This window comes from Symsagittifera roscoffensis, chromosome 7, assembly GCF_963678635.1.
Source record: "Symsagittifera roscoffensis chromosome 7, txSymRosc1.1, whole genome shotgun sequence".
In the NCBI taxonomy this organism is placed as follows: Eukaryota; Metazoa; Xenacoelomorpha; order Acoela; family Convolutidae; genus Symsagittifera; species Symsagittifera roscoffensis.
The window spans coordinates 1,845,715-1,867,662 of record NC_087068.1 but is presented as its reverse complement, the minus strand read 5'-3'; the positions used below and the strand labels follow the sequence as shown (position 1 = coordinate 1,867,662).

The 21,948-nt window shown below is 37.3% G+C and overlaps 1 protein-coding gene across 1 annotated transcript in view; it reads right to left on the bottom strand.

The window, feature by feature from the left end:
• Positions 1 to 8,350: 8,350 nt before the first annotated feature.
• LOC134851087 (uncharacterized) overlaps positions 8,351 to 21,948 on the bottom strand; it is a 35,942-nt gene continuing 22,344 nt past the window's right edge. The window contains exon 5 of the mRNA XM_063867011.1: positions 8,351 to 9,144. Within this exon, the coding sequence (XP_063723081.1) occupies positions 8,424 to 9,144 (721 nt within the window). The 3' untranslated portion in view covers positions 8,351 to 8,423. The remainder of the gene's footprint in view (positions 9,145 to 21,948) is intronic.

Sequence of the window (21,948 nt, the reverse complement as noted above, 5' to 3'; positions counted from 1 at the left end):
ATGTAGGCTAAAAATTGGAGGATCATAATAATGGGGAGGGGGTGCACGAAAAAGCGTGAGGGAGGGTGTTGTTGATAGTAGATTTTTAAAGAGCATAAATTGAGGTGGTGGTGCAGGGACTGGTCTTACAAGAAATTAACCGCAGTTCACGTCGCAGAATTCGAGAATGGTTAAATAGAACTTTCAGGGCTTTACCCTGATGCGAGCAGTTTTGTTCATGTTCAGTTCGTTGTTCGGTTTATGCATAAATTTCGGTTTTCAAACACCTTGAAATCTGCGGTTTTCTTTTAAAATAAAAAAATTTGCAAAGCTGAAAACCTATAAGTTTTTGCTCGTTCAGATAGCTCTAAGCAAACTAATGCAGAAAAACAATCAAAATCTATGGATTTTTGTGGCCTAAAATCATGAATAAGAAAATCAAATATAAAAGAACTTTTAAAATAATCGTTTAAAATCCTTTGAAATTCCATTCTCATGGTTAAATGGATCATGAACATTGATTACTTTGGTAATTTTTAGTGCGATAAAATCCAATAAAATCGTTTTGTTCCCATAAAATTCCCTGTGGGAGAATTAGAAAACAAGGGTGCTGTCGCTATGTGTTTGATTGGGTTGAGCCTTACTTGAGACTATCAAAAAATTGAATAATTTTAAGTTATAAATTATCGATCAGCCAAAAACCGCGGCAAACTTATTTGGTTGAAAAAAAAACATCATCGGCGTTTTGTCAAAAAAGTGAGAACGATTTTTGAATGTTCTAACCTTATCTAAAAACTTGAAGTCAGAGCAAAGATACTTATCACTCAAATTATTGCAGTGAAAGATCATTCATCGCATTGCTTTGACGCCACGCAATACACAGTAAAACTAGAGAAAAATTCAAGGTGACTGCTTATTTTGGTCAAAAAAAATTGTTGTTTCCGCTTCTTTTGTTTCCGACTTTCCAAAAAAATTAAAAAAATTCTACTCTGGAAGTATTGATCCCTAAGTATTTGTGTTCTCAGTAGGGTCGCGCTCACCACTATACTAAATGACTCAACGGTCGCTGTAAAAAAAGTCTATCTAAACGGCTCTTTTTAAACTTTAATGCTGAGTTTTGTCGTGGCAAAAAATCCAGCCCCACAAAATTGTTTTTGCCTGAATTGAGGCAAGCTAATTGGTTCTATTAACTCCATACATATTATCAAACTAAAACTCATGCTTTGTAGACATTTCATTTACCAAAACTTTTTCGATCCCAGATAATGGGCAGTCGGAACAATCAGGGCTTTGCCCTGATTTGAGCAATCTTAATCATGATCAATCTAATAAGAGACTCATTCCAGCGCGTTCTAGTTTGAATCACATCAGAAAAATGTTCAATTATGCTTTTGAAATCCACCTGTATCAGATACTATTATTTAGATTATTATACTACTTGATAGACTATACTGGCCAAACGTGTATTTGGTCTCAAATGCATGGCTCGAATGATGCAAGGCACAAACTGCAAACAGAGATGACAGCACGACAAACTCGTTCTCAGTAAAAAAGTTGTTTTTGTTTTAGAATTTTTTTAAATATCCTTTATGAGAGATTAAGAGATCTTATTTTGCCAAATTGTTACCCGGCACAGAACAAAATATAAGATTTTGAAAAATTTTTGATGATATAGTTTTGTTGATATTTTTAAAGGTAAAAACTTTTATCATATTTGATTCAACTGAACACAAAATTATACCACGAAACAAAAGTTTTTTGCAGATTCCTTCAAATTAACTGAAAACCTCCCGCGGTAAGTGAAAGTACATAAGCCAAAAAGTTATCAAATGGTCTGATATTTTGGTGGTAGATGAAAACAAAAAAAAATGCATCATCAACTTATTTCATCGGAGAAAATAAAAAAAAGAAATGTTACATAGTTGAGTTGAGTTCAGATTTGCTGAAACGGTTTTTGAAATTTTTTTGCTAATCAACGTCTATGAAACAACTAAAAACCAAACAATTTAGATGCAAAAAAACCTAAGAATAAGATAAAAACATACGATTAAAACTATATAAAACTCAAGAAAATGTTTGTAAATTTATTATAGACATATGGATTGGAATCGATTAGATTTAACAATTATCGAATAATTATGGATTTATCTAACTGAAAACAGTTGCAGTTTAATCCAATTTTGATCAATTATAATCAAATATTATCAAATTTACAGAGACAGTCCGCAAAAGTTATCAACTATTTTAACCGGGTGCAAGAATGAACTTTGATAAAATGTTAATTAGTTATGCGCTATTTCATTCAATTTGTTTTACTATGATTCATTTTTTTTTAGTTTGAAAAACTCTAAAGCCATAAGAATCAAAACTATCAGTTTTCATACTTTTAATGGGTCCCGACCACTAGCAAAAAAAATCACTCCGCAAAAAAAGACAGCTAGTAAAAATTAAGAAAGCGACAACTCGCAAACTTTGAAGTTTGTTCAACACGCTTCAAATAGAAATCGCCCTTTCTGACGCTTCATGAGAGTTTTTTGCCACGCCAGTCGAAGCTTACACCTAATTTGTAAAATTGTTTCGACTTTCGAAGAAAATTAGAGAACACAGTACTTGGGTAGTTTTTGTATTCGGACTAACTTCGACATTTCAATTAGGAATTTTTTCAAGCCATCCGAAAAAATATCAAGGCCCTGAGCTCAGGTAATTTTTTTACTCATAAATATGATTCTTGAAACTCAAGAGGTTTTAATATTTGACTAATTTGGACAAATTATATTAAAAAAATTGAATGACCTTGACAATTTTTTAGCGCAAACTAAATATGTTGTTTAATCCAGCTCACAAAAATCTAAGTTGAGTTATGGCTCTGCAATTGGTCCAAAGGTTTTAAATAATGCAAAATGCGTCTCTTTGTACTTAACATTGGTCGGAGGAGGGAGAGAAATATATTAAAAAATCATTTTGGCTAAACGACAGTCAAAATTGAGCTCATAGTTTTTGAAAACTTTCTTTTTTCTACGACCTTGCAGCAAACTTTTTGGTTTTATGAAATTATATCTCTGTATCGTTAATTCTTTTTCATCACCAGTTTGTTAGGTTGCTCAACGGTTAGGGGTTTCTGGTTGCTAATTAAGTACTTTAATCTCAAGTACCTGCATCTGCTCGATCAAAATGACCTGGAACTTGGCAAGTGGCTTAATCACTTGGTTGATTTTGTGAAAAAATTTTGCTTCAATTCCACTTTCGCTATTTTTTTTTCTTCTTTTCGTTTCATTGGTAACATATAATATTTATTTTTTGAGTTTTGGACAAACCTTGCAGCAATCCTCAGCCTGGGTCATCGCAAAAAATAAATTCGGCAGAGATAAGTTGAAACCGGTGAAGTTGCAGCAACTCAATTTTCAATGTTCGAGCAGGCAAACAGATGCAAGAGCAAGATGGTAAGAAAAAAGCAAAATTTTGATGCAATTAAACAATAAGAGCTCACGGATAAAAAAACTCTGAGTAAAAAAACGATTCAAAGGCTCGAGAAGCTGCGAGGGAGATCAACTGTTCATCTTCTCAGACAACACTAGGATCAAAAAAATCAATATTTCAAAAGTCCACATGTATCGAAATCCTTGCCGGGCTTTTGAAATCCTTGATATTAGAAAAATCTGGAGTATATTAAACAAAACCTGCACCAAAACATCAAACATATTTTTTTGGAACGCTACAAACTCAGTATTGAAAGCCAGTTTTGAAATACTTGAGATTAGAAAAATCTGGAATATATTAAGCAAAACCTGCACCAAAGCATCAAACATATTTTCGACGAACGCTACAAACTTCGTAGTCGCATACAGGGAGACGAAAAGTTCTACAAACAAATTTGAGGGGCAGAGACGCACTTTGCAAGATGGTCGAATGGTTTAGAGATAGTCTTAATCTTCAAGGGAAGCAAGGATCTCTAACGGAACCTTTTCTATGCAACATATTCATTCGGAAGCTATAAGTTAATTAAGATTAATCAAAATCAACATAAAATCATAAATTGTTTCCAAATGATTTCAAATTAAAGAGATTTTTAAATAATTTTATACATGACGAAGCCAACCTGAGCACTGGATAGGCGCATTATTTGGTGTGTGCATGTCTCTGAAATGCAGAAAGAAGACTTTAAGCAAGATAAACAAGATTTTGGAATCCAGAAACAAGACTTTGAGCAAGACTTTAAGCTAGACTTTTTTGTTCTTTCCTTTTTTGTCAGAACAATCAAAGAAAACCAAAGAACAAAAAGAGACCCGTACTGAAATTTCATAGATAGTAATCGATTATATCGTATTTTTCTTGCCGGTCTCCGTAAAATTTAAAAGTAATCGAATATAATTGATTAAAAATGGATGAAAAAATAACTTATGTCAAATCAATAAAAACCATTTTAGTCAATTATAATCAATCACAATAGATTATAATCCATTTTTTGTATTTTTTTCAGAAAATTTTAAACACAGTGAAGTAAATGCAAAATTTAGCAGTTGGTTTTTGGCTTGAAACGTTACAGATTAAGCAAAATTTTATTTGGCTTAAGATTACTTTTCGTTTTTGTGGGTCTTTTTTCTCCCTTTGTCATCCTCAGTTGTCTTTCCAGTATATACTCCCCCACATTTACACCCACACTCCTCCCTTCCACGCGTAAGCCTACTCATTGACATCCCAACCCCTACCCCGTTTAGACCCCCACCACGTTTTTTGCTTCCCCGTTTACACCACCCCCGGTAAACGGGGAGGGTGTGGTGTAAACGGGGAGGCGGTAAACTGGGGGGATTTGGGGTAAGCTGGGGGGATTTGGGATAAACTGGGAGGGGGGCGAGTAAACATGGGGAGAAAATGAACTGGGAAAGGGTAATTGTGTTTGGAAAAAATAAGTGGTAGGGGAAGTAAACAGGCATTATAAAATTCATTAGGTTTAGAGTTCGAGTAGGCCGTGAGCATAGCAGAAATTACTGAAAATTTTGCAAATAAATGTGTCAAAAAAAATTTAGAGGTTATAATCCTTAATAATTAATTATGATGGACTTTAAATGGCTTATAATCCATTATCAAGGATTTTCCTTGATTGATTATTTTTTAAATAATCGAACCTAATGACAATATAATCAATTTCATGGTCTAAATTGCAATAATAATGGATTATATTGGCGATGATTTAGACAGCATTTTTCTCTGATTTAGACTCAATTTTTATCCATGAAACTCATGTGTGGGGCGTCCTTGTTGCGGATTCCGATTACAATTTAAAAATTACACAGTTTGGCCTCGTAATGCAAAAACAAATCTGAATCATATAGGAGAAGACCATTGAGTCAGCCCGTCCAGATTTCAGGTGGTGTCTCCTTGGGCGGTGATTTAAAAAAAGGTTCACTTCCTTGGTTATTGGCTCGTACTATTGTTAACAAGTTATTTAACGTAAATTACTTTGTACCCTACTTTTAACCCTTTTTTGTTTTAGGAAAAAAATGTAAGAAACCTGAACGTAATAAGCTCAATAAAAGTGTGGCACTGAGTATAGCAGAAATTACTGAAAAATTTTGCAAATAAATGTGTCAAAAACGTAAATTACTTTATACCCTACTTTCAACCCTTTTTTGTTTTAGGAAAAAAATGTAAGAAACCTGAACGTAATAAGCTCAATAAAAGTGTGGCCGTGAGTATAGCAGAAATTACTGAAAATTTTGCAAAAAAATGTGTCAAAAAAATTTAGTGGTTATAATCCTTAATAATTAATTATGATGGACTTTAAATGGCTTATAATCCATTATCAAGGATTTTCCTTGATTGATTATTTTTTAAATAATCGATCATAATGACAATATAATCAATTTCATGGTCTAAATTGCAATAATAATGGATTATATTGGCGATGATTTAGACAGCATTTTTCTCTGATTGAGACTCAATTTTTATCCATGAAACTCATGTGTGGGGCGTCCTTGTTGCGGATTCCGATTACAATTTAAAAATTACACAGTTTGGCCTCGTAATGCAAAAACAAATCTGAATCATATAGGAGAAAACCATTGAGTCAGACCGTCCAGATTTCAGGTGGTGTCTCATTGGGCAGTGATTTAAAAAAAGGTTCACTTCCTTGGTTATTGGCTCGTACTATTGTTAACAAGTTATTTAACGTAAATTACTTTGTACCCTACTTTTAACCCTTTTTTGTTTTAGGAAAAAAATTTAAGAAACCTGAACGTAATAAGCTCAAAAAAGTGTGGCACTGAGTATAGCAGAAATTACTGAAAAATTTTGCAAAAAAATGTGTCAAAAACGTAAATTACTTTATACCCTACTTTCAACCCTTTTTTGTTTTAGGAAAAAAATGTAAGAAACCTGAACGTAATAAGCTCAATAAAAGTGTGGCCGTGAGTATAGCAGAAATTACTGAAAATTTTGCAAATAAATGTGTCAAAAAAATTTAGTGGTTATAATCCTTAATAATTAATTATGATGGACTTTAAATGGCTTATAATCCATTATCAAGAATTTTCCTTGATTGATTATTTTTTAAATAATCGAACCTAATGACAATATAATCAATTTCATGGTCTAAATTGCAATAATAATGGATTATATTGGCGATGATTTAGACAGCATTTTTCTCTGATTTAGACTCAATTTTTATCCATGAAACTCATGTGTGGGGCGTCTTTGTTGCGGATTCCGATTACATTTTAAAAATTACACAGTTTGGCCTCGTAATGCAAAAACAAATCTGAATCATATAGGAGAAAACCATTGAGTCAGCCCGTCCAGATTTCAGGTGGTGTCTCCTTGGGCGGTGATTTAAAAAAAGGTTCACTTCCTTTGTTATTGGCTCGTACTATTGTTAACAAGTTATTTAACGTAAATTACTTTGTACCCTACTTTTAACCCTTTTTTGTTTTAGGAAAAAAATGTAAGAAACCTGAACGTAATAAGCTCAATAAAAGTGTGGCACTGAGTATAGCAGAAATTACTGAAAAATTTTGCAAATAATTGTGTCAAAAACGTAAATTACTTTATACCCTACTTTCAACCCTTTTCTGTTTTAGGAAAAAAAAATGTAAGAAACCTGAACGTAATAAGCTCAATAAAAGTGTGGCCGTGAGCATAGCAGAAATTACTGAAAATTTTGCAAATAAATGTGTCAAAAAAATTTAGTGGTTATAATCCTTAATAATTAATTATGATGGACTTTAAATGGCTTATAATCCATTATCAAGGATTTTCCTTGATTGATTATTTTTTAAATAATCGAACCTAATGACAATATAATCAATTTCATGGTCTAAATTGCAATAATAATAGATTATATTGGCGATGATTTAGACAACATTTTTCTCTGATTTAGACTCAATTTTTATCCATGAAACTCATGTGTGGGGCGTCCTTGTTGCGGATTCCGATTACAATTTAAAAATTACACAGTTTGGCCTCGTAATGCAAAAACACATCTGAATCATATAGGAGAAAACCACTGAGCCAGCCCGTCCAGATTTCAAGTGGTGTCTTCTTAGGCGGAAAACAAAAAAAAAGGTTCACTTCCTTGGTTAATGGTTTGTACTTTTGGTAACAAGTTATTCAATGTAAACTTTTTTATACCCTTCTTTGAACCCTTTTCTATTTTAAGGAAAAAATTGAAAAAAACTGAAACGTAAGCTCGATAAAAGTGTGGCACTGCGATTTCAATAATATTGATGTATGATATCTATGTACACGGCCAAGGCCAAATAGTGCCAACCACAGATATATTAAAAGAGGGAACATTACGTCAGCCATATGTAGCAAACGTTAGTAATCCAGGAAACCTGAGCTGCAGAAAAGACTGAAAAGGAAGATGAAATAAATTCTTGGAATTCTCTGTAATTTTATTCTACCAAACTAAGAATTAGTTCCTTGAAAAGACATAACCTGTTACGTTTGTAAAGATGCGGGTCACTTCGGAAAACTCTGTAGATCTAAATCTGAAGGTGTGAATAAAAAACCCTTCAAAGCTGGTATTTTTGGAGATGACAACATTTTTATCTATGATGATTCTCCGTGGGAATCGCACCCTTCTCAGATTGAAAAACAGTCTCAGCAGTTATCAATCGATGCTTTCCTAGTTGCGTGAATGCTGCAATTCTCTTATTTTATGTTTCGTGTGGTTTTTTTCTTCAGTCAATCTTTGATTAATGTCCATCGGACTTTGAGTCTCAGTTAAGTTTTATTTAAAACCCCGTTGAATTCGACTAAAAGTTTTGTTTATTTCCTTTATTATTACCGGTGGCATTAGAATGCACTATACTAAGACAATCAAAAAAGGCAGAAATCAGTTTTCATAAAAACTTATTAATCTAAGTCGGAATTTTCAATTGATATGTAGTGAAATCAAGTTAGTAAAAAATTTACGAAACTTTCAGTGCAAATCTTCAGGCCACAAATTAGGATATTTCATTTTCATCAGATTCTTTGGTGATTCCAGGAGGAACCCAGCCGGTTTTTCCAGTTTTTTGCCTCCTTGCCAAAATCCATCCGTTGGTTGGCTCTTTGCAAACTTGCAAAACTTCGTCTTTTTCCACGCTGATTTCATCGCCGTATTTTTTTTCATAGCTCTCGATAACTATTAGAGTCTTTGGCTCTATTTTGGTGCTAATTTTGTTATCATTAACTGGGGATGTGTAAAAGTTCTCGCGAATCTCAAATGAGCTGGTTGCAGATTTATTTGAACTGTCGCTGCTAGTTGAGGGAGATCGGAAACGTAACGCTTGTGGCTCTGACCTTTTCCGCAGAACCGCAATTGATGTGTCTTTAATAATGGACAGTGACCCCTCCTCTATTTGCCGATCTTCAGACATTTTGACAACCTCATTTTGACGAGTTTTGCTTAATTCTTGTCTAATTGATACAATTTTGTTGTCGTTTTTACTGGCTAAATTGTCAACCGATCTAAAAGATTTCAGGAAATTGCCAAGCGCTGAGTAACCTTGTTTTTTAGGTTTGGTTGATTTTGGGTTATTGGATGCACGTAATAATTGAAAGGTGTGTGCAGATTTTGAGACGGATAGGTTGAATTGGGAGGCTCTTCCGTTTGAGTTGGGTGATTTGAGAAGTTGGGTAGCAAGCAAGAAACTACAATTTGCATCCGGTTCTGGTTCTGCAGGCCTGAAACATAAATAGACAGACTAAAAACGCTCTAAAAAAGAATCAAGTATTTAAGTTCGTGAAGTTACTGCAGTCGAATATTCGCTAAGTTATTTGTACATTGAGTCAGTGTCGATTTTTTTTCTTGGGGGGGGGGGGGGGGGTGTGAGAGAAAAGCGCAAAATGCCCATTACAGATTAATTAATTAAGACCATTTATCCACGGGGGAAAGGACCAACACAAGAGCTGTACAGCTCTTCACGACGAACCGCTGTTGTGCCCCTTTTTAAGAACTACATGCAATTTTTTTGGTTACTTTTCTGGGCTGGGTAAAGTTGCTTCACCCTCAAGAAATTCAAGCACTCCTCAATTTAAATAATTGAATGCGTAATGTGGTGCTGATTTTAATGATCCGGATGAGAAGCGCAAAATTGAAAATTTAAAACGCGTAATATCACGTAGCCCAGCAAAATTTAAGAATATCAAAAGCTCCAAAAAACTATAAATTAAATTTATTTTTGTTTGTAGCTAATATCATTTTACTATACAAAATTTTATATAAAAATTTTAAACCATTTTGCGCATTTTCTTGGCAATTACACCCCGCACTAAGTGCGCAAGGATTCTAACCGATTCTAATGGATTCCTGAGACAAAAATTATCCATTATAATTCATTAAAGATGTCAAATTCAGACCACGAAATCGATTATATTGCCAGTATGATCGATTATTTTTGGAAAAAAAAATCCATTGAAAACCATTTTAATCGAATATAATCCATTTTTTTAGAACTAAATTCGATTATTTTTGCAGAAATTTTGCAAATTATGTAGGAAAATTGCAACTGTATGTCATGTCATTTACTAAATGTCATGTCTCAATGACACTCCCTCAAGTTTTTCTTACCTGCCACAATTAAGGAAGGGGCGGTTTCACTCAGCCATAAAGGTATATTTCAAAATAGTACAAAGGGGTGACCCTTAGGGTAGGCAGGCGGTCGAAATCCTGAGGGGAGGAGGCGTCTGAAACTCCCCGCCTCCAGCCGCCCCTAAATCCACTGGTGAAATCTGCTGAAAATTTAGGCTAGTTTTGTCTTTTAAATTTTTCGCCTAATGTCAACTCATTTTGAAACAAACGCTTTTTTAAATTTGAAGTTTTAGGCTTTTCGTCCGGACAAAAGAAAACAGCACTGTTCAATCAACTCAATTCTTTGTACGAAACTTTCACAAAACAATACTTTAAGCACGACGAAGAGTTGAAGAGTGCTTAACTCCTTGACTTTTTAATGATACTGCACTTGCTTGGAATTACGGAGGTCATGTACTTGGTCGGGCTTGTCAGCGGACTTCAACGTCATCTTTAACCGCAATCGCTTAATGTACGACACAACATTTTTTAAATAAGCGTTTTTCGATCCAACGCTAATGTTAAAAAATTAGGATACCACTCGTGTTGTAAAGAGTGACTTAAACTAAGAATAGATTAAGACTGTGGATGATTAAGATTCCTACTAAAATTGTAGGCTTTTATTTAAGACTAAATAAAAGACGGGGATTCTATCTAAGTTAAGAGAGGTTTAAAAGATTGAATTGGTTGCGATTGATTTGTTACGTATCATAAAAGATAGTGTCCAATTCAGAGTCTACCAAAAGCCGTTGCGCTTTTGGCAGGTATATAAATTAACAACTTAAAGGTCGATGGTAAGTTAAGATCAGAGGTTAAATAAACAAACCATAATACTTTTACATTCCCCGCGAAATTTTATCTATAATCTATCCCTTTCGCCTCACCAGAAGGGAACAAAACAAAAATGATTAAGCACTAAGATGAATGAATCAGTAGGCGCATTGTCTAGGACCCCCGAGAGTGGATCTAGATTCGTAAGCACACAGATTTGATAAAGGGCCCAAGAGGCGTATTATATACTAAGTACAATTACACGGTTATCAGGTCGAAAGGGTGGGTGTACAGTACGGGGAAGACCGGTGATCGGGCCCGACGGGCCGGACGGCATGTTCAACAAACAAAAACAAAATTCCAAAACAAAGCACCTTAGATCGAATAATATGTATTCGTCGGAAGAAATAACTGTAGACTGGTGACTATAGGCAAGCAAGAAACTGAAATAGCACCAGGGTGAATAGAGTCATAAGGTATGCAGGGAGTTATCCTTAGAATAAGCGAAATAACTGGGTAGAACCAAAATGGATAAATCTAATGGTTATCCGGTGGTAGCGCCCCATGGGTTAACAGAACTATAACGAGATTCGGGCTGAATTCTATGGCAAAAGCAAGGGTATAAATGTTACCAATCATCACTATGGCTTAAAATAACAGCACTGGAGGTTTGTATGACTCTAGGGTCATGGAATGTTAGTAGCATTCAACAATAAACAGGACATACAGGTGCTAAAAGTTTTACAATGGAGTTTTGGTAGATCAAGAATGTTTTTGATAACATCTGTTTTGGAGTTCCTACGTCTAATTAGATTCCCGATTTGCTGCTTTATTTATTGTCCATCTCCTTAACTCCTCCAGCGTCATTGGCCGTCCAAGGAGTTCTATCGCCGAAATGATAGAGGAGGTGTTCAGCCAGTCTGGGTCAGGTACGATGGGGACAAATGTGGAAGTTGAACTTTCGTAAGATAGGCCCGATGGGTTAAATCGCGTGGAGCAGACATCAGGGCTAAATTTGACCTTCTTGTCAGGACTCTTTTGATCGTCTGTTTTTAAGGGCTTTGGGTCACTTGGGTACGCATCGTTTTCTTCTCGCAAGTGAACTATAGTAGGCCGTGAAGATGAAGGTGGTGTTAATGTTGTCAGGTCTACTAGGTCGACATGATGGCTTTCCCTTTCTACCGTAGTTGCTTCCAACGTTGAACATACTGAGACTAAACTAGGTGAACCGAATTCTAGGGCATCACGATCTTCCTCAGTTAGGTCGACTACACTGGTAAATACTCTCTCGCCTAGCATCTTGGGAGGCTGCCTAGTTCGCATAGGTCTGGTGTTCTGACGTGTAAAAATTTCTGACAGTTTTTTCGAGGGTGGTGATTTCATTGGAGATGACGCTTTCCTTTTAGCAGTACCGGACAATTTCTGTGTCTTCGTAGTACGGTCAGAATGTGTTTGTTTGGGTCCCGTCTCCGCCATGGTGGTTTGTTCTCCAGTAGGTTTAGGGAACTCTCCTCTGGGATTCTCTGGAAGTACCGGCATTTCTTGGATCGCTTCATCGCCCTCCTCCCTAGTGTCCAAGAGAATCAACTGTGGGGTCGCTTGAAAGTCTCTTTCATTGTCACCGGAATCCAAGTCGATCAAAGGAATCTCATCTAACTCGACCTTCTGGTCGGCGTGGTCTGATGTTTATAGCTTAGGATCTGTTCGGTCGGACATTAGGTGTTCGTCTCGTTTCGTAGTTTCAAGTGTTTTCTCCTTGAGGTCTCTTAGTGTAATTAAGTCACTAGCATTATCGTCTGACATCTCTTCATGTGGTTCGATCGTCACTCCGGGTTCATTTAGGTAACTTTTAAGAAGTTCGGGTTTGCCCGACGGGCTTGGTTCTTGGTCGCTCTCGAGGCCAATCGGTGTTCTCAGTCTCTTTCTCTGTTCTTCTTCTTCTCTAAGAAGAGTTTCCCTAGAACTGTTCATGGCCGCGTTTCGTCTCGCTATGTCAAGCTCTTCAAATTTCCACTGAGGATTTCGTTTCTTTTGGGTAGTTTTTGAGCTTTTAAATCCGATATTTCTTGGAGGTTTTGCAGTTTTCCTCAATCCTTTAGTCGCATAAAATCTAACTTATTGGTCTCGTTTTCTCGGACTTGGCTTCTTCTGGGTGCACTGTCTTTTAATGGCTAAATCAGATTTACGTATTATTTTACCATTTTTTAGAGTCACAGTGTGATCTGATTCCCTTACGATTTCGTCCTTAAGTACTCTATAGTATGGTTCATTTTTCATTCTATCTTGGATTTTTCGATAAACAATGGTCTTACCCGACGGGTTGTTCAGAATTGAGTCCTTTATGCCCAAGGCATCTCTTTTTTCTGACCGGGAGAGGACTTTTACTGGGGATCCAGCACTTGTTGGTACATATCTCACGGCATTTGAGATATCCTCCGAGGATGATGAATTTTCATCGACATCTCCATCTTCTATGTCGTCAGGGGCATCCCAGTCATGTCTTCGCTCTCGGCTCATTAGTTTTTTGCCTTTATCTATACATAACAAAGTTTTATTCCAATCAAGGTTATTCGAAGAGGGTGATTTGACCAAATTATGCCAGATAGTGTTTGGGGATCTACCGAAATGTGCTTCGAAAGGAGAGCAGTTAAGCGACTGTTGAGTTACTGTTCTTAAGCATTTTATTATTTTCAGGAGTGCAGATTCTAGTGAAGGTTTTGGACGTTCTTGTGCCATAACCAGGAGTCGTTCCTTAATGGTCCTGATTAGGCGTTCCACTAATCCCGTAGCTCTATGATCACCCACTGGGCTAAATATCACCTTTATGTTGTGATCGTGGCAGAATTCTCTAACTTCCTTGGAGATGAAACCAGATCCTTGATCTGTTCTAATTGTTCTAGGTATCCCGTGTAAAGCAATGTATTTACTAAGGAAGTTAATAATAGATTTTGCCGATGTACTGGATGTTATTTGAGCTGATGGGAATTTTGAAAATCTGTCTACACACACCAATATGTATTTTTTGTTCCCCATACTAAAGGTAACGGACCAGCGAAATCTAATTCCATTTCTTGGTTTGGTTCTTCGACCATTGGGAGTTCCCCTAGGGTATTGTGTTTTATAACAGGTTTCAAATTTTTACCTGCTTTCACGCACTCTATACAATTTTCGCCGTGGACTTGGATTTCACGGTAAATTTTCGGCCACCAGATGTATTGCGTTGCCAGGCTTTTCATTGCGAACTGGCCGGGGTGGGCTTCGTGTAGTCTGTTCAGCATAGTCGATCTTAGGCATGCTGGGATTACTAAACGGTTGTCCAAATAGAGGCATCCTCCACTGACATGTAAGTTATTCAAATATGACTTATAATAGTTTCCCAGTTGTAGGATATCCTGTTTTCGGTCTTCCTCGATTGCCTTGATTATCTTTTTCAGAATTAGATCTTGTTTCGATAAGAGGGACATAAATTTAGAGTCAAATATTTCCGGCCAAGAGAAAGGGAATAAGTTAACTGTTTTCTTTTTGCTAGGTGATCTATTCTCGGGTTTGTCCGACGGGTTACTAGTATTTGGTGTTAAAACGTCCGTGTTTTCTTTAGTAGTAAGTTCTTTTTGTTGGTTAAATTCAATTTGTTCTGCCATTTCTTTCAGGATTTTAAAATTCGTAAAAAAGTCGTTAGTTTTGCAAGATGAGTCACACAGTTCTGTACGCGAGTGAGAATTTTGACACACTGAAATGTTGGAATGGTTAGATATCGCTTGGAAAGTTTCAGCGGCATTAGCAATTCGTTTCTCACGTTCTATTTCTTGACTGGTCATATGATCTGTTGACTGGCCAATAGCATTGCAAGAAGTGACGTCATGTGCTAAGAAATGTTGAGAGAATTTATTTCTTATTTGCGCCCGCGAATTTTTTGGCATAAGGTGATCAAAGCCTAAGAGTGTACTAATCTGGTTTACTGAAGCGATAACAAACTTCTCGTCATCCAGAGAAACTGGTACGGGTTCACCCGATGGGTGTCGGGATATATAATCGACAAATCCCATATCTTTACCGGGTAAATGTTCTACGGTAAAGTCGAACGGTAATAGTTTATCCGCCCAACGGGTGAGGCGTGATTGGGCCGTTTTAGTGTATTTATCGTCTTTCAGTGCTCCTATTAAGGCTTTGTGATCTGTTAAAATTGAGAATTGTTTACCCAGTAGATAATTTTTGAAATGATCTAGTGCCCAGACTAATCCCAGTAATTCGAGTTCGTTAGTGCTGTATTTTAATTCGGCGATATTCAAAAATCTGCTAGCGAACGCTACGGTCTTCCAATTTCCCCAATGGTCTTGTTCGATTGACGCGCCCAATCCTAAATGTGAGGCATCGCATTTCACCCGAGTGTTCAGTTTTACATCGAAATGGTGGTTCGTCACCGTATTACAAATTTCGTTCTTGATTTTTTCAAACGCTTCCGTATGTACTGTGGACCACTTAAATGGTTTATTCTTTTGCATAAGTTCTCTGAAGGGTGTTGATAAGGACGCTAGGTTTGGTATGAACTTATTAAATTGGTTAATCGATCCCATTAAGGATCTGATGTCTTTAATACAGTTTGGTTCTTTTAGGTTTCTGATTGCGTCAGATTTATGTATTAATGGTGTCGTCCCTTTTGCGTCGATTCTAAATCCCAACCATTCTATATTATGAGTTAAAAACGTGCATTTTTCCCATTTTATGGCTAGTCCCTCGTCATCTAGCGTTTTTAACACATTAATGACTAGCTTTTTATGTTCTTCCTCGCTACCTACGGTGGCGATTAGGATGTCGTCAAGATAACAATGAGTATTTGGTAGTTTTTCCGTCAAACGGTCCATTATACGTTGAAATTCATTGGGCATATCGCCTAGTCCATAGAATCCGGTTTTAAAACGGTATGAACCCGTTACTTCTCCCCCCACAATGTTAAAATTACACTGATTACTTGCCTTTTTCGAAAGCGGAATTTGGCTGTAGGCGTATTTTAGATCTATCGACGAAAACCAGATGTTTCTTTGATCGTGGCCGCTAATAGTGACTGCAACGTTGTCAATTAGTTCGAATAGATTCGGCATTTGATATCTATTGCGAAATATTTGTTTGTTTAGTAGTTTTGAGTTCAACGCTAGTTTTATTGATCCATCCCTTTTTGCTGTAATCACGATAGGGGAAATAAAACAATCTTCAGAGCATCTAGATAGTTTTTCAATGTGTCCGTCACTTAATAATTGATCGATGCATAGTTTGACTTTGGGGAGAAGATGGATTGGGATACGTTTCCCTTTCATCTGTATCGGTTTTATCGGCTCGTTAAAATAAGTATTAACTACGTAGTTTTTTGATCTACCAGTTCTTTTTATAAGGTCTGGAAAGTGCTTTGATATGTATAATTTAAACTCACGTTGGGATGGTGTCTCTTGGTTTTGATCCTGTTGGATGTCGGATGCGAATTTTATTTGATTGACATTTGTCCCGATGGGTGGTACTTTCTGGTTTTCCCGTGACTTTGACCCGTTGGGTGGAGGTTGTTTTTGAAATACTACAATACCCAAATTTGGTAGGATGTCATTTCCTAATAGATTTCTTTCAGCCCCTTCTGTGATAAAAAGTTTTTGATCATTAGCCTCCCATCCTTTCGATTGGATTTTCACTCGAACTTTTCCAATAATATTGATCGTACTCCCGAAACCCTGGTATGCTTTCTTTGTTATCTCGTCCACAGGTTCTAGCTTTACAAATCTGTCTCGTATCTTCAGTTCGTGTAGTAGGTCTTTTTTCATGAAGGAAACTGGGCTTGCAGAGTCAATTTGGATCTCGGTATAGTAGGGGTTGAATTTTCCCAGAGCTACTTTTAGTGTCTTTTTCAATTCTAATCCTTCGTGATTGAATACTGTTCTCACTCCGCGCTCTATTTTGTCTTCTACGGCATTTATTTGTTTATCTGTGTCGATGGATAGAACTAAGAAGTCGTCTAGGTTAACCTCAAATTCGGGATTTTCCTGCGGGTTGGCCCGGATATTTTCGTTTTCTTGGGGTACCCGATTCTGATCGACGATGTTAGTTTGAGTTTTTGCTGAACTCCTACAGTGTTTAGCAAAATGTCCTTTCCGTCCGCACGTATTGCAGTTTCTATCTCTAGCCGGGCATGTGGATAGGTGTCCTTTTTTGAATTGCTGACCGCAATTACGGCACTTGTTATTTTCGACTATGTTTAATGTTGGTTCGTTCTTCACGTATTGTGATCTTGGTCCTGGGTTGTAAGTTGGAAATTTTAGATACTGTTGATGAATTTTAGTACCTTTTTCGTGAACTAATATGTAAGATAGTACGTTTTCTGGGGTCAAGTATTCAATGCATAGTTTCTTTTGGATCTCGACATTTCTCATGTTGGTTATGAAAATGTCTCTTACTAGTTCTGACTCGAGTTCCCCCAGTTTACAATTTTTTGCTAGTTCTGAAAGAATTTCATGGAATTTTTCTAAGGACTCATGTTCTTTCTGTCTTCGGCCAAAAAATTTAAATCTTTCGTATGTTAGGTTTGTAGTGATCGTGAAAGTCGTTTTTAATAGTTCCCAAAATTCTGCGAAATTAATATCCAGAATTTTTTTTCCAGGATTTTTATGAGAAAAGCATTTCTGTCCTTCTTTCCCGAGTGCTAGGTATAGCTGTGATTTGAGCTTCTTGTCAATATCTCCTATTTGAAGTCCGTTGAATTTTGCGTTATCTTCCGCCCTTCTCCTTTTTAATTCTTCGTTGTAATTTTGTACTGCTACTCTATGACGTTCCTCTTTTTCGGCCCGACGGGTCTGATCCTCGGATGGGTCCAGTGGTTCTGCCATAGGGTAGATTAGTTCATCTCTTATCGGTGGGTTAATTACATCTTCGATGTCTACGGAGTCTTTCGCAATAATTGTCAGTTGGAATTTTTCCGCCCACCTTTCCCAGTCATGTTGATTTTCGTATGATGAGTTGTTCCAAAAAAACTCTAGTCCGCGTAGGTTTGATTCATTCGACTGCGCCATGTTAAAAAATTAGGATACCACTCGTGTTGTAAAGAGTGACTTAAACTAAGAATAGATTAAGACTGTGGATGATTAAGATTCCTACTAAAATTGTAGGCTTTTATTTAAGACTAAATAAAAGACGGGGATTCTATCTAAGTTAAGAGAGGTTTAAAAGATTGAATTGGTTGCGATTGATTTGTTACGTATCATAAAAGATAGTGTCCAATTCAGAGTCTACCAAAAGCCGTTGCGCTTTTGGCAGGTATATAAATTAACAACTTAAAGGTCGATGGTAAGTTAAGATCAGAGGTTAAATAAACAAACCATAATACTTTTACAGCTAACTCCTTCGATCTTAAAATCAGTTTCCTCCAATTTGATCAAACTGGTGCTAGCAAAGTCAGGGTTTCCCTCATAGACTTTTTGGACTTTTTGGGAATTTTTGGTCGCTTTTCAAATTATTCATCCTCAATATGCAAAAGCGTGGCTTCTGATAAGTCGAGAGTGTGATGGATTTGCTCTTAGTTTGAGTCACCGTATCGTTTATCCCGTTTAACTTAGTCGTAGTTTCGAGCCACCTTCTTTTAGTTTGTTCTCTTATTCATTGAACGTATAGACTTATTGAAGCACTGGTTCGAAACGTTTGAACCTCATCTATGGTTTCTACTCCTCCAGCACGTTACCTATCCGACCGAACTTTCATATTCCGATGATGTTTTTTTCTTTTTCGTTTAACTCATGTGTTCCCTCCGTGTCACCATGACTGAGGCTTACGCGTATCCGATAGTTCCCTTTTTCCCCGGTACGTTCGTTTTTAAAGACCCGTAATTTTATAGAAGTTGAACCTTGTGTTTTTTGCTGGGAAGTGGTTAATTTGGTCTATTGTCAACCCACAAGGACAACAATTGTGGAACAACCTATTCGAGTTTTGGCCGCCGCAACTTGACTCTTGGCCCAATGATCCTCTCTTGGTTACGGTTATAAGAGTTTGTAGCCCAGATGAATGATTTCGATAGTTTGCACAGATTTGCAAAGGATCCGCTGACGCTGTTTAAAATCCGTTTATCATCTGTTTATAATCAGATTATCTAGCAATAAAGTTGTAAGGCATCGCGTAATTGTCATCCCTTCCGACCTGCAGAGTTCACTTGACGTGTTTTTAAATGTATTATTCACGAGAAATAATACGGCTACTAGGGTTCGTCTCTCCAGTGTTCTAAGGTTGCATTTCGCCACGAGTCCGCTTAATGTTGCGCGGAATTATTATAATTTCCTGCTTCCCTCAGTTTCCTTGATTTTATCTGGTACGTATTGAAAGTCTCGTTGCGTTCCAATTATAAAACGTTTCAAGTGCGGCCAGAATCCGAAGATATTTTTCACTTCTATTATCCTCCTTCCGCCGTGACCCGCCCACCAGGATCTTCCAATTCTTCTAAAGTTTGTTTCTGTCCGTCTTCCGCCATGTGCTATCATCCACGAGATTAAGATCGACTGTCGCGAATGGGCCGCTAGAGTCTCGGTTGCTGCTTGCCATCTCGGATGTTCCTCCTATCATTAAGGTCAAAAGCGTCGATCCCTCGTCCGCTACTGCACGTGGGTCTGTCTTGTTGTTCCACCTCTGCTGATTTTACTGGCCATCCACTTTGTTCTTTTCCAGTCGAAGGCCTACTTTGGTTGAAAGCATGAGAAATAGCAACCTAGATGTCCAAAGTGTTGACTTGAATCCGACGAGTCACTGGAACAGATACTACCGACATCACTCCGATCCTGTCCAACAGATCTCTTCTCGCCTTATCAATTGTTTCCCGCGTTGTCTGAGTTTCTACCTGCGCTATATCAACCAATTTGTCAAGAATGCCCACAAAACCTCCCAACACGTCTACATCAAGGCTTTGTATGCCGTATTGTATATAAATATTGCTAAAAAAGCTGCACAAAAAACCTGTCGAAATAAATGTCCTCCGCACTAAATTTTTACTGGCTCAGTATTTTTTTCACTAGGCTAATTGTCACTTTCTTACTCATCGGTTTATCTCCCATGATGATTCTCCCTCTCGGTCTACTAGCCGTTCGTATTGACGAAATCGATGCCGCTTTCTGCAACATGTTCTCGTCATCGTCTGAGTTGTCTCCTCGGGTGACAACGTTGACTGGCCTGTCCCCATTGAGATAACACTGGTGAATAACGTTTCCCTCAAAAATTACAGTGGCTGTCTACCCAGTAAAGTTCGCGTTTTATGACGGAATTGTTAAGGCTTGGGCGTTTTTTCTCCGACGATACTCCTTGCTGACTATTCTCGCCTGCGTTCAGTGTTATGTTCAGTACCCCTTCCTTGATTTCCTCAGCTCGTTCAGCACCTGCCGACACATTATATACTTTAAGTACTCTATCCTCGACTTCTTGGATGTCCATCTCATTAGAACAACGACAGGTTGTTTGATCAGCATCATCTTCTTCGGCTTCATCCGCAGATGGCAGCATCACTAGATTTTTGTGCTATTATGGGTTTTTCTGCAATCAACCTGACAACAAGAAGGCTCTCGTGGCTTTGAGTCCATCCTAACCGACGATTTGTCAATGTGAAATTTTAAGGGTCCTCTGTTTGTGGCAATTAAACCGTAGTCATTAACACCGTTTTCTTTCTGGTATCCGCATTGGAGCTATCACATTTCTTGCCGCCCACTATTCCTTGTCTAGGACTTGCGGTTTCAGCAACTGCAGATAATCGTGATTTAGATCCTAAAGTTTCTGAGAGGCCAGGTTTATGTACAACTTTTTGCGATAACAACTTATCTATATGATCAGTTTCTCGAAACACTTTCTCTTTAAGCACTTCAAAATGAGGTTCCAATTTTAGTCTATTCTAATTTCTTAGAACAATTTGGTGACTAGTTTCTTAGAGTTTAACACTGGCGCTCTCTGCCGAGTCGGTTCAACGTTAGTACTCGCAGCAGTGCCTTGGGCCATAGTCTCTGGAGCTAAGAGAAGCTTAAAGCTATCGATTATGCCCATTTTCGATTCGTCGTCCGGCATCGAGTAGCCCTGCATAACCCTCAAGCGAAACATTTGGTTGTTCTTATGTAATGAAAACAATACATTCTGCCATGACAATTTTTGACAGATGCGTCGTAGGTTACCCACCCAACCCTAAAGAGTGTTTAATTTTCTAATTACTTTAGTTTTCTTCTGTAATTACATTTGATATTGCGTGTAGGGTTATATTGTTTTTTAAAAATTCCTTTATTGCCGCTGCTGTTATGCGAGTTCTATTTTGAACAATTGGCTACTTTGGAAATCAATCAACAGAATTTAGGAGATATTTAGATGAACCCCAGGGTACGGTAACGGCCCAAGAGAATCCAAATATATTTCTTGATTTACTCTTCCGGTGGTTCTAAATTGGTTACGTCTGTACTCGGCAAAAACGCATTGTTTTTTCGTTTTGATGCGTTCTTCACAGTTTGTAGCAATAATCTGAAATTGCCGGATCATGTCCGGCCACCAAAAGTAACTACTGGTTGAATCTTGCATTTTAACCTTATATGCATGCCCTTGAAATAAACCTATCAAAGTTGGTGCAAATAGTTGGGGCGTGAGAATCATTCCATCCTCCAATAAACAAAGTCCTGTTAAAAGCAGAAAAAAAAACGAACAAAATGTCAAAAAAACGGCCACGGTTGTTAAAGACCTCAAAATTTTTTAGAAAACAGCTGAATTCTCCATCAAACTCTACGGCCAGTCCAACCAGATCAATGAGATCAATTTACTTTGTGCCATGGACATTTTTAGTGGGTAATTCCTTGGCGTCCTGCCCTGTTTTTCCCGATGAATCGCTGTTCTCACTCATGTCTGAAAGGTCTTCCAATTTTCATTTTTTGCAGCTTTTGGTACGCTTATGGTTTTCATAAACGTTCAGATCAAATTACAGTTTCTGAACGCGTCGATGTGTTTTTATGCTGCGCATTCTTTCCGATTACGTAATTCTGGTTCAGATTTTTTTTCGCAAACCAAAGCCGCTACCTTTTTCTTAAACCAAACGCGCTAATAGCCTAATAAATGCATTCACTTGTGCCACGCTAAACTTGTCATCTAATTTTGAAACCTCCGCAGCTTTACCG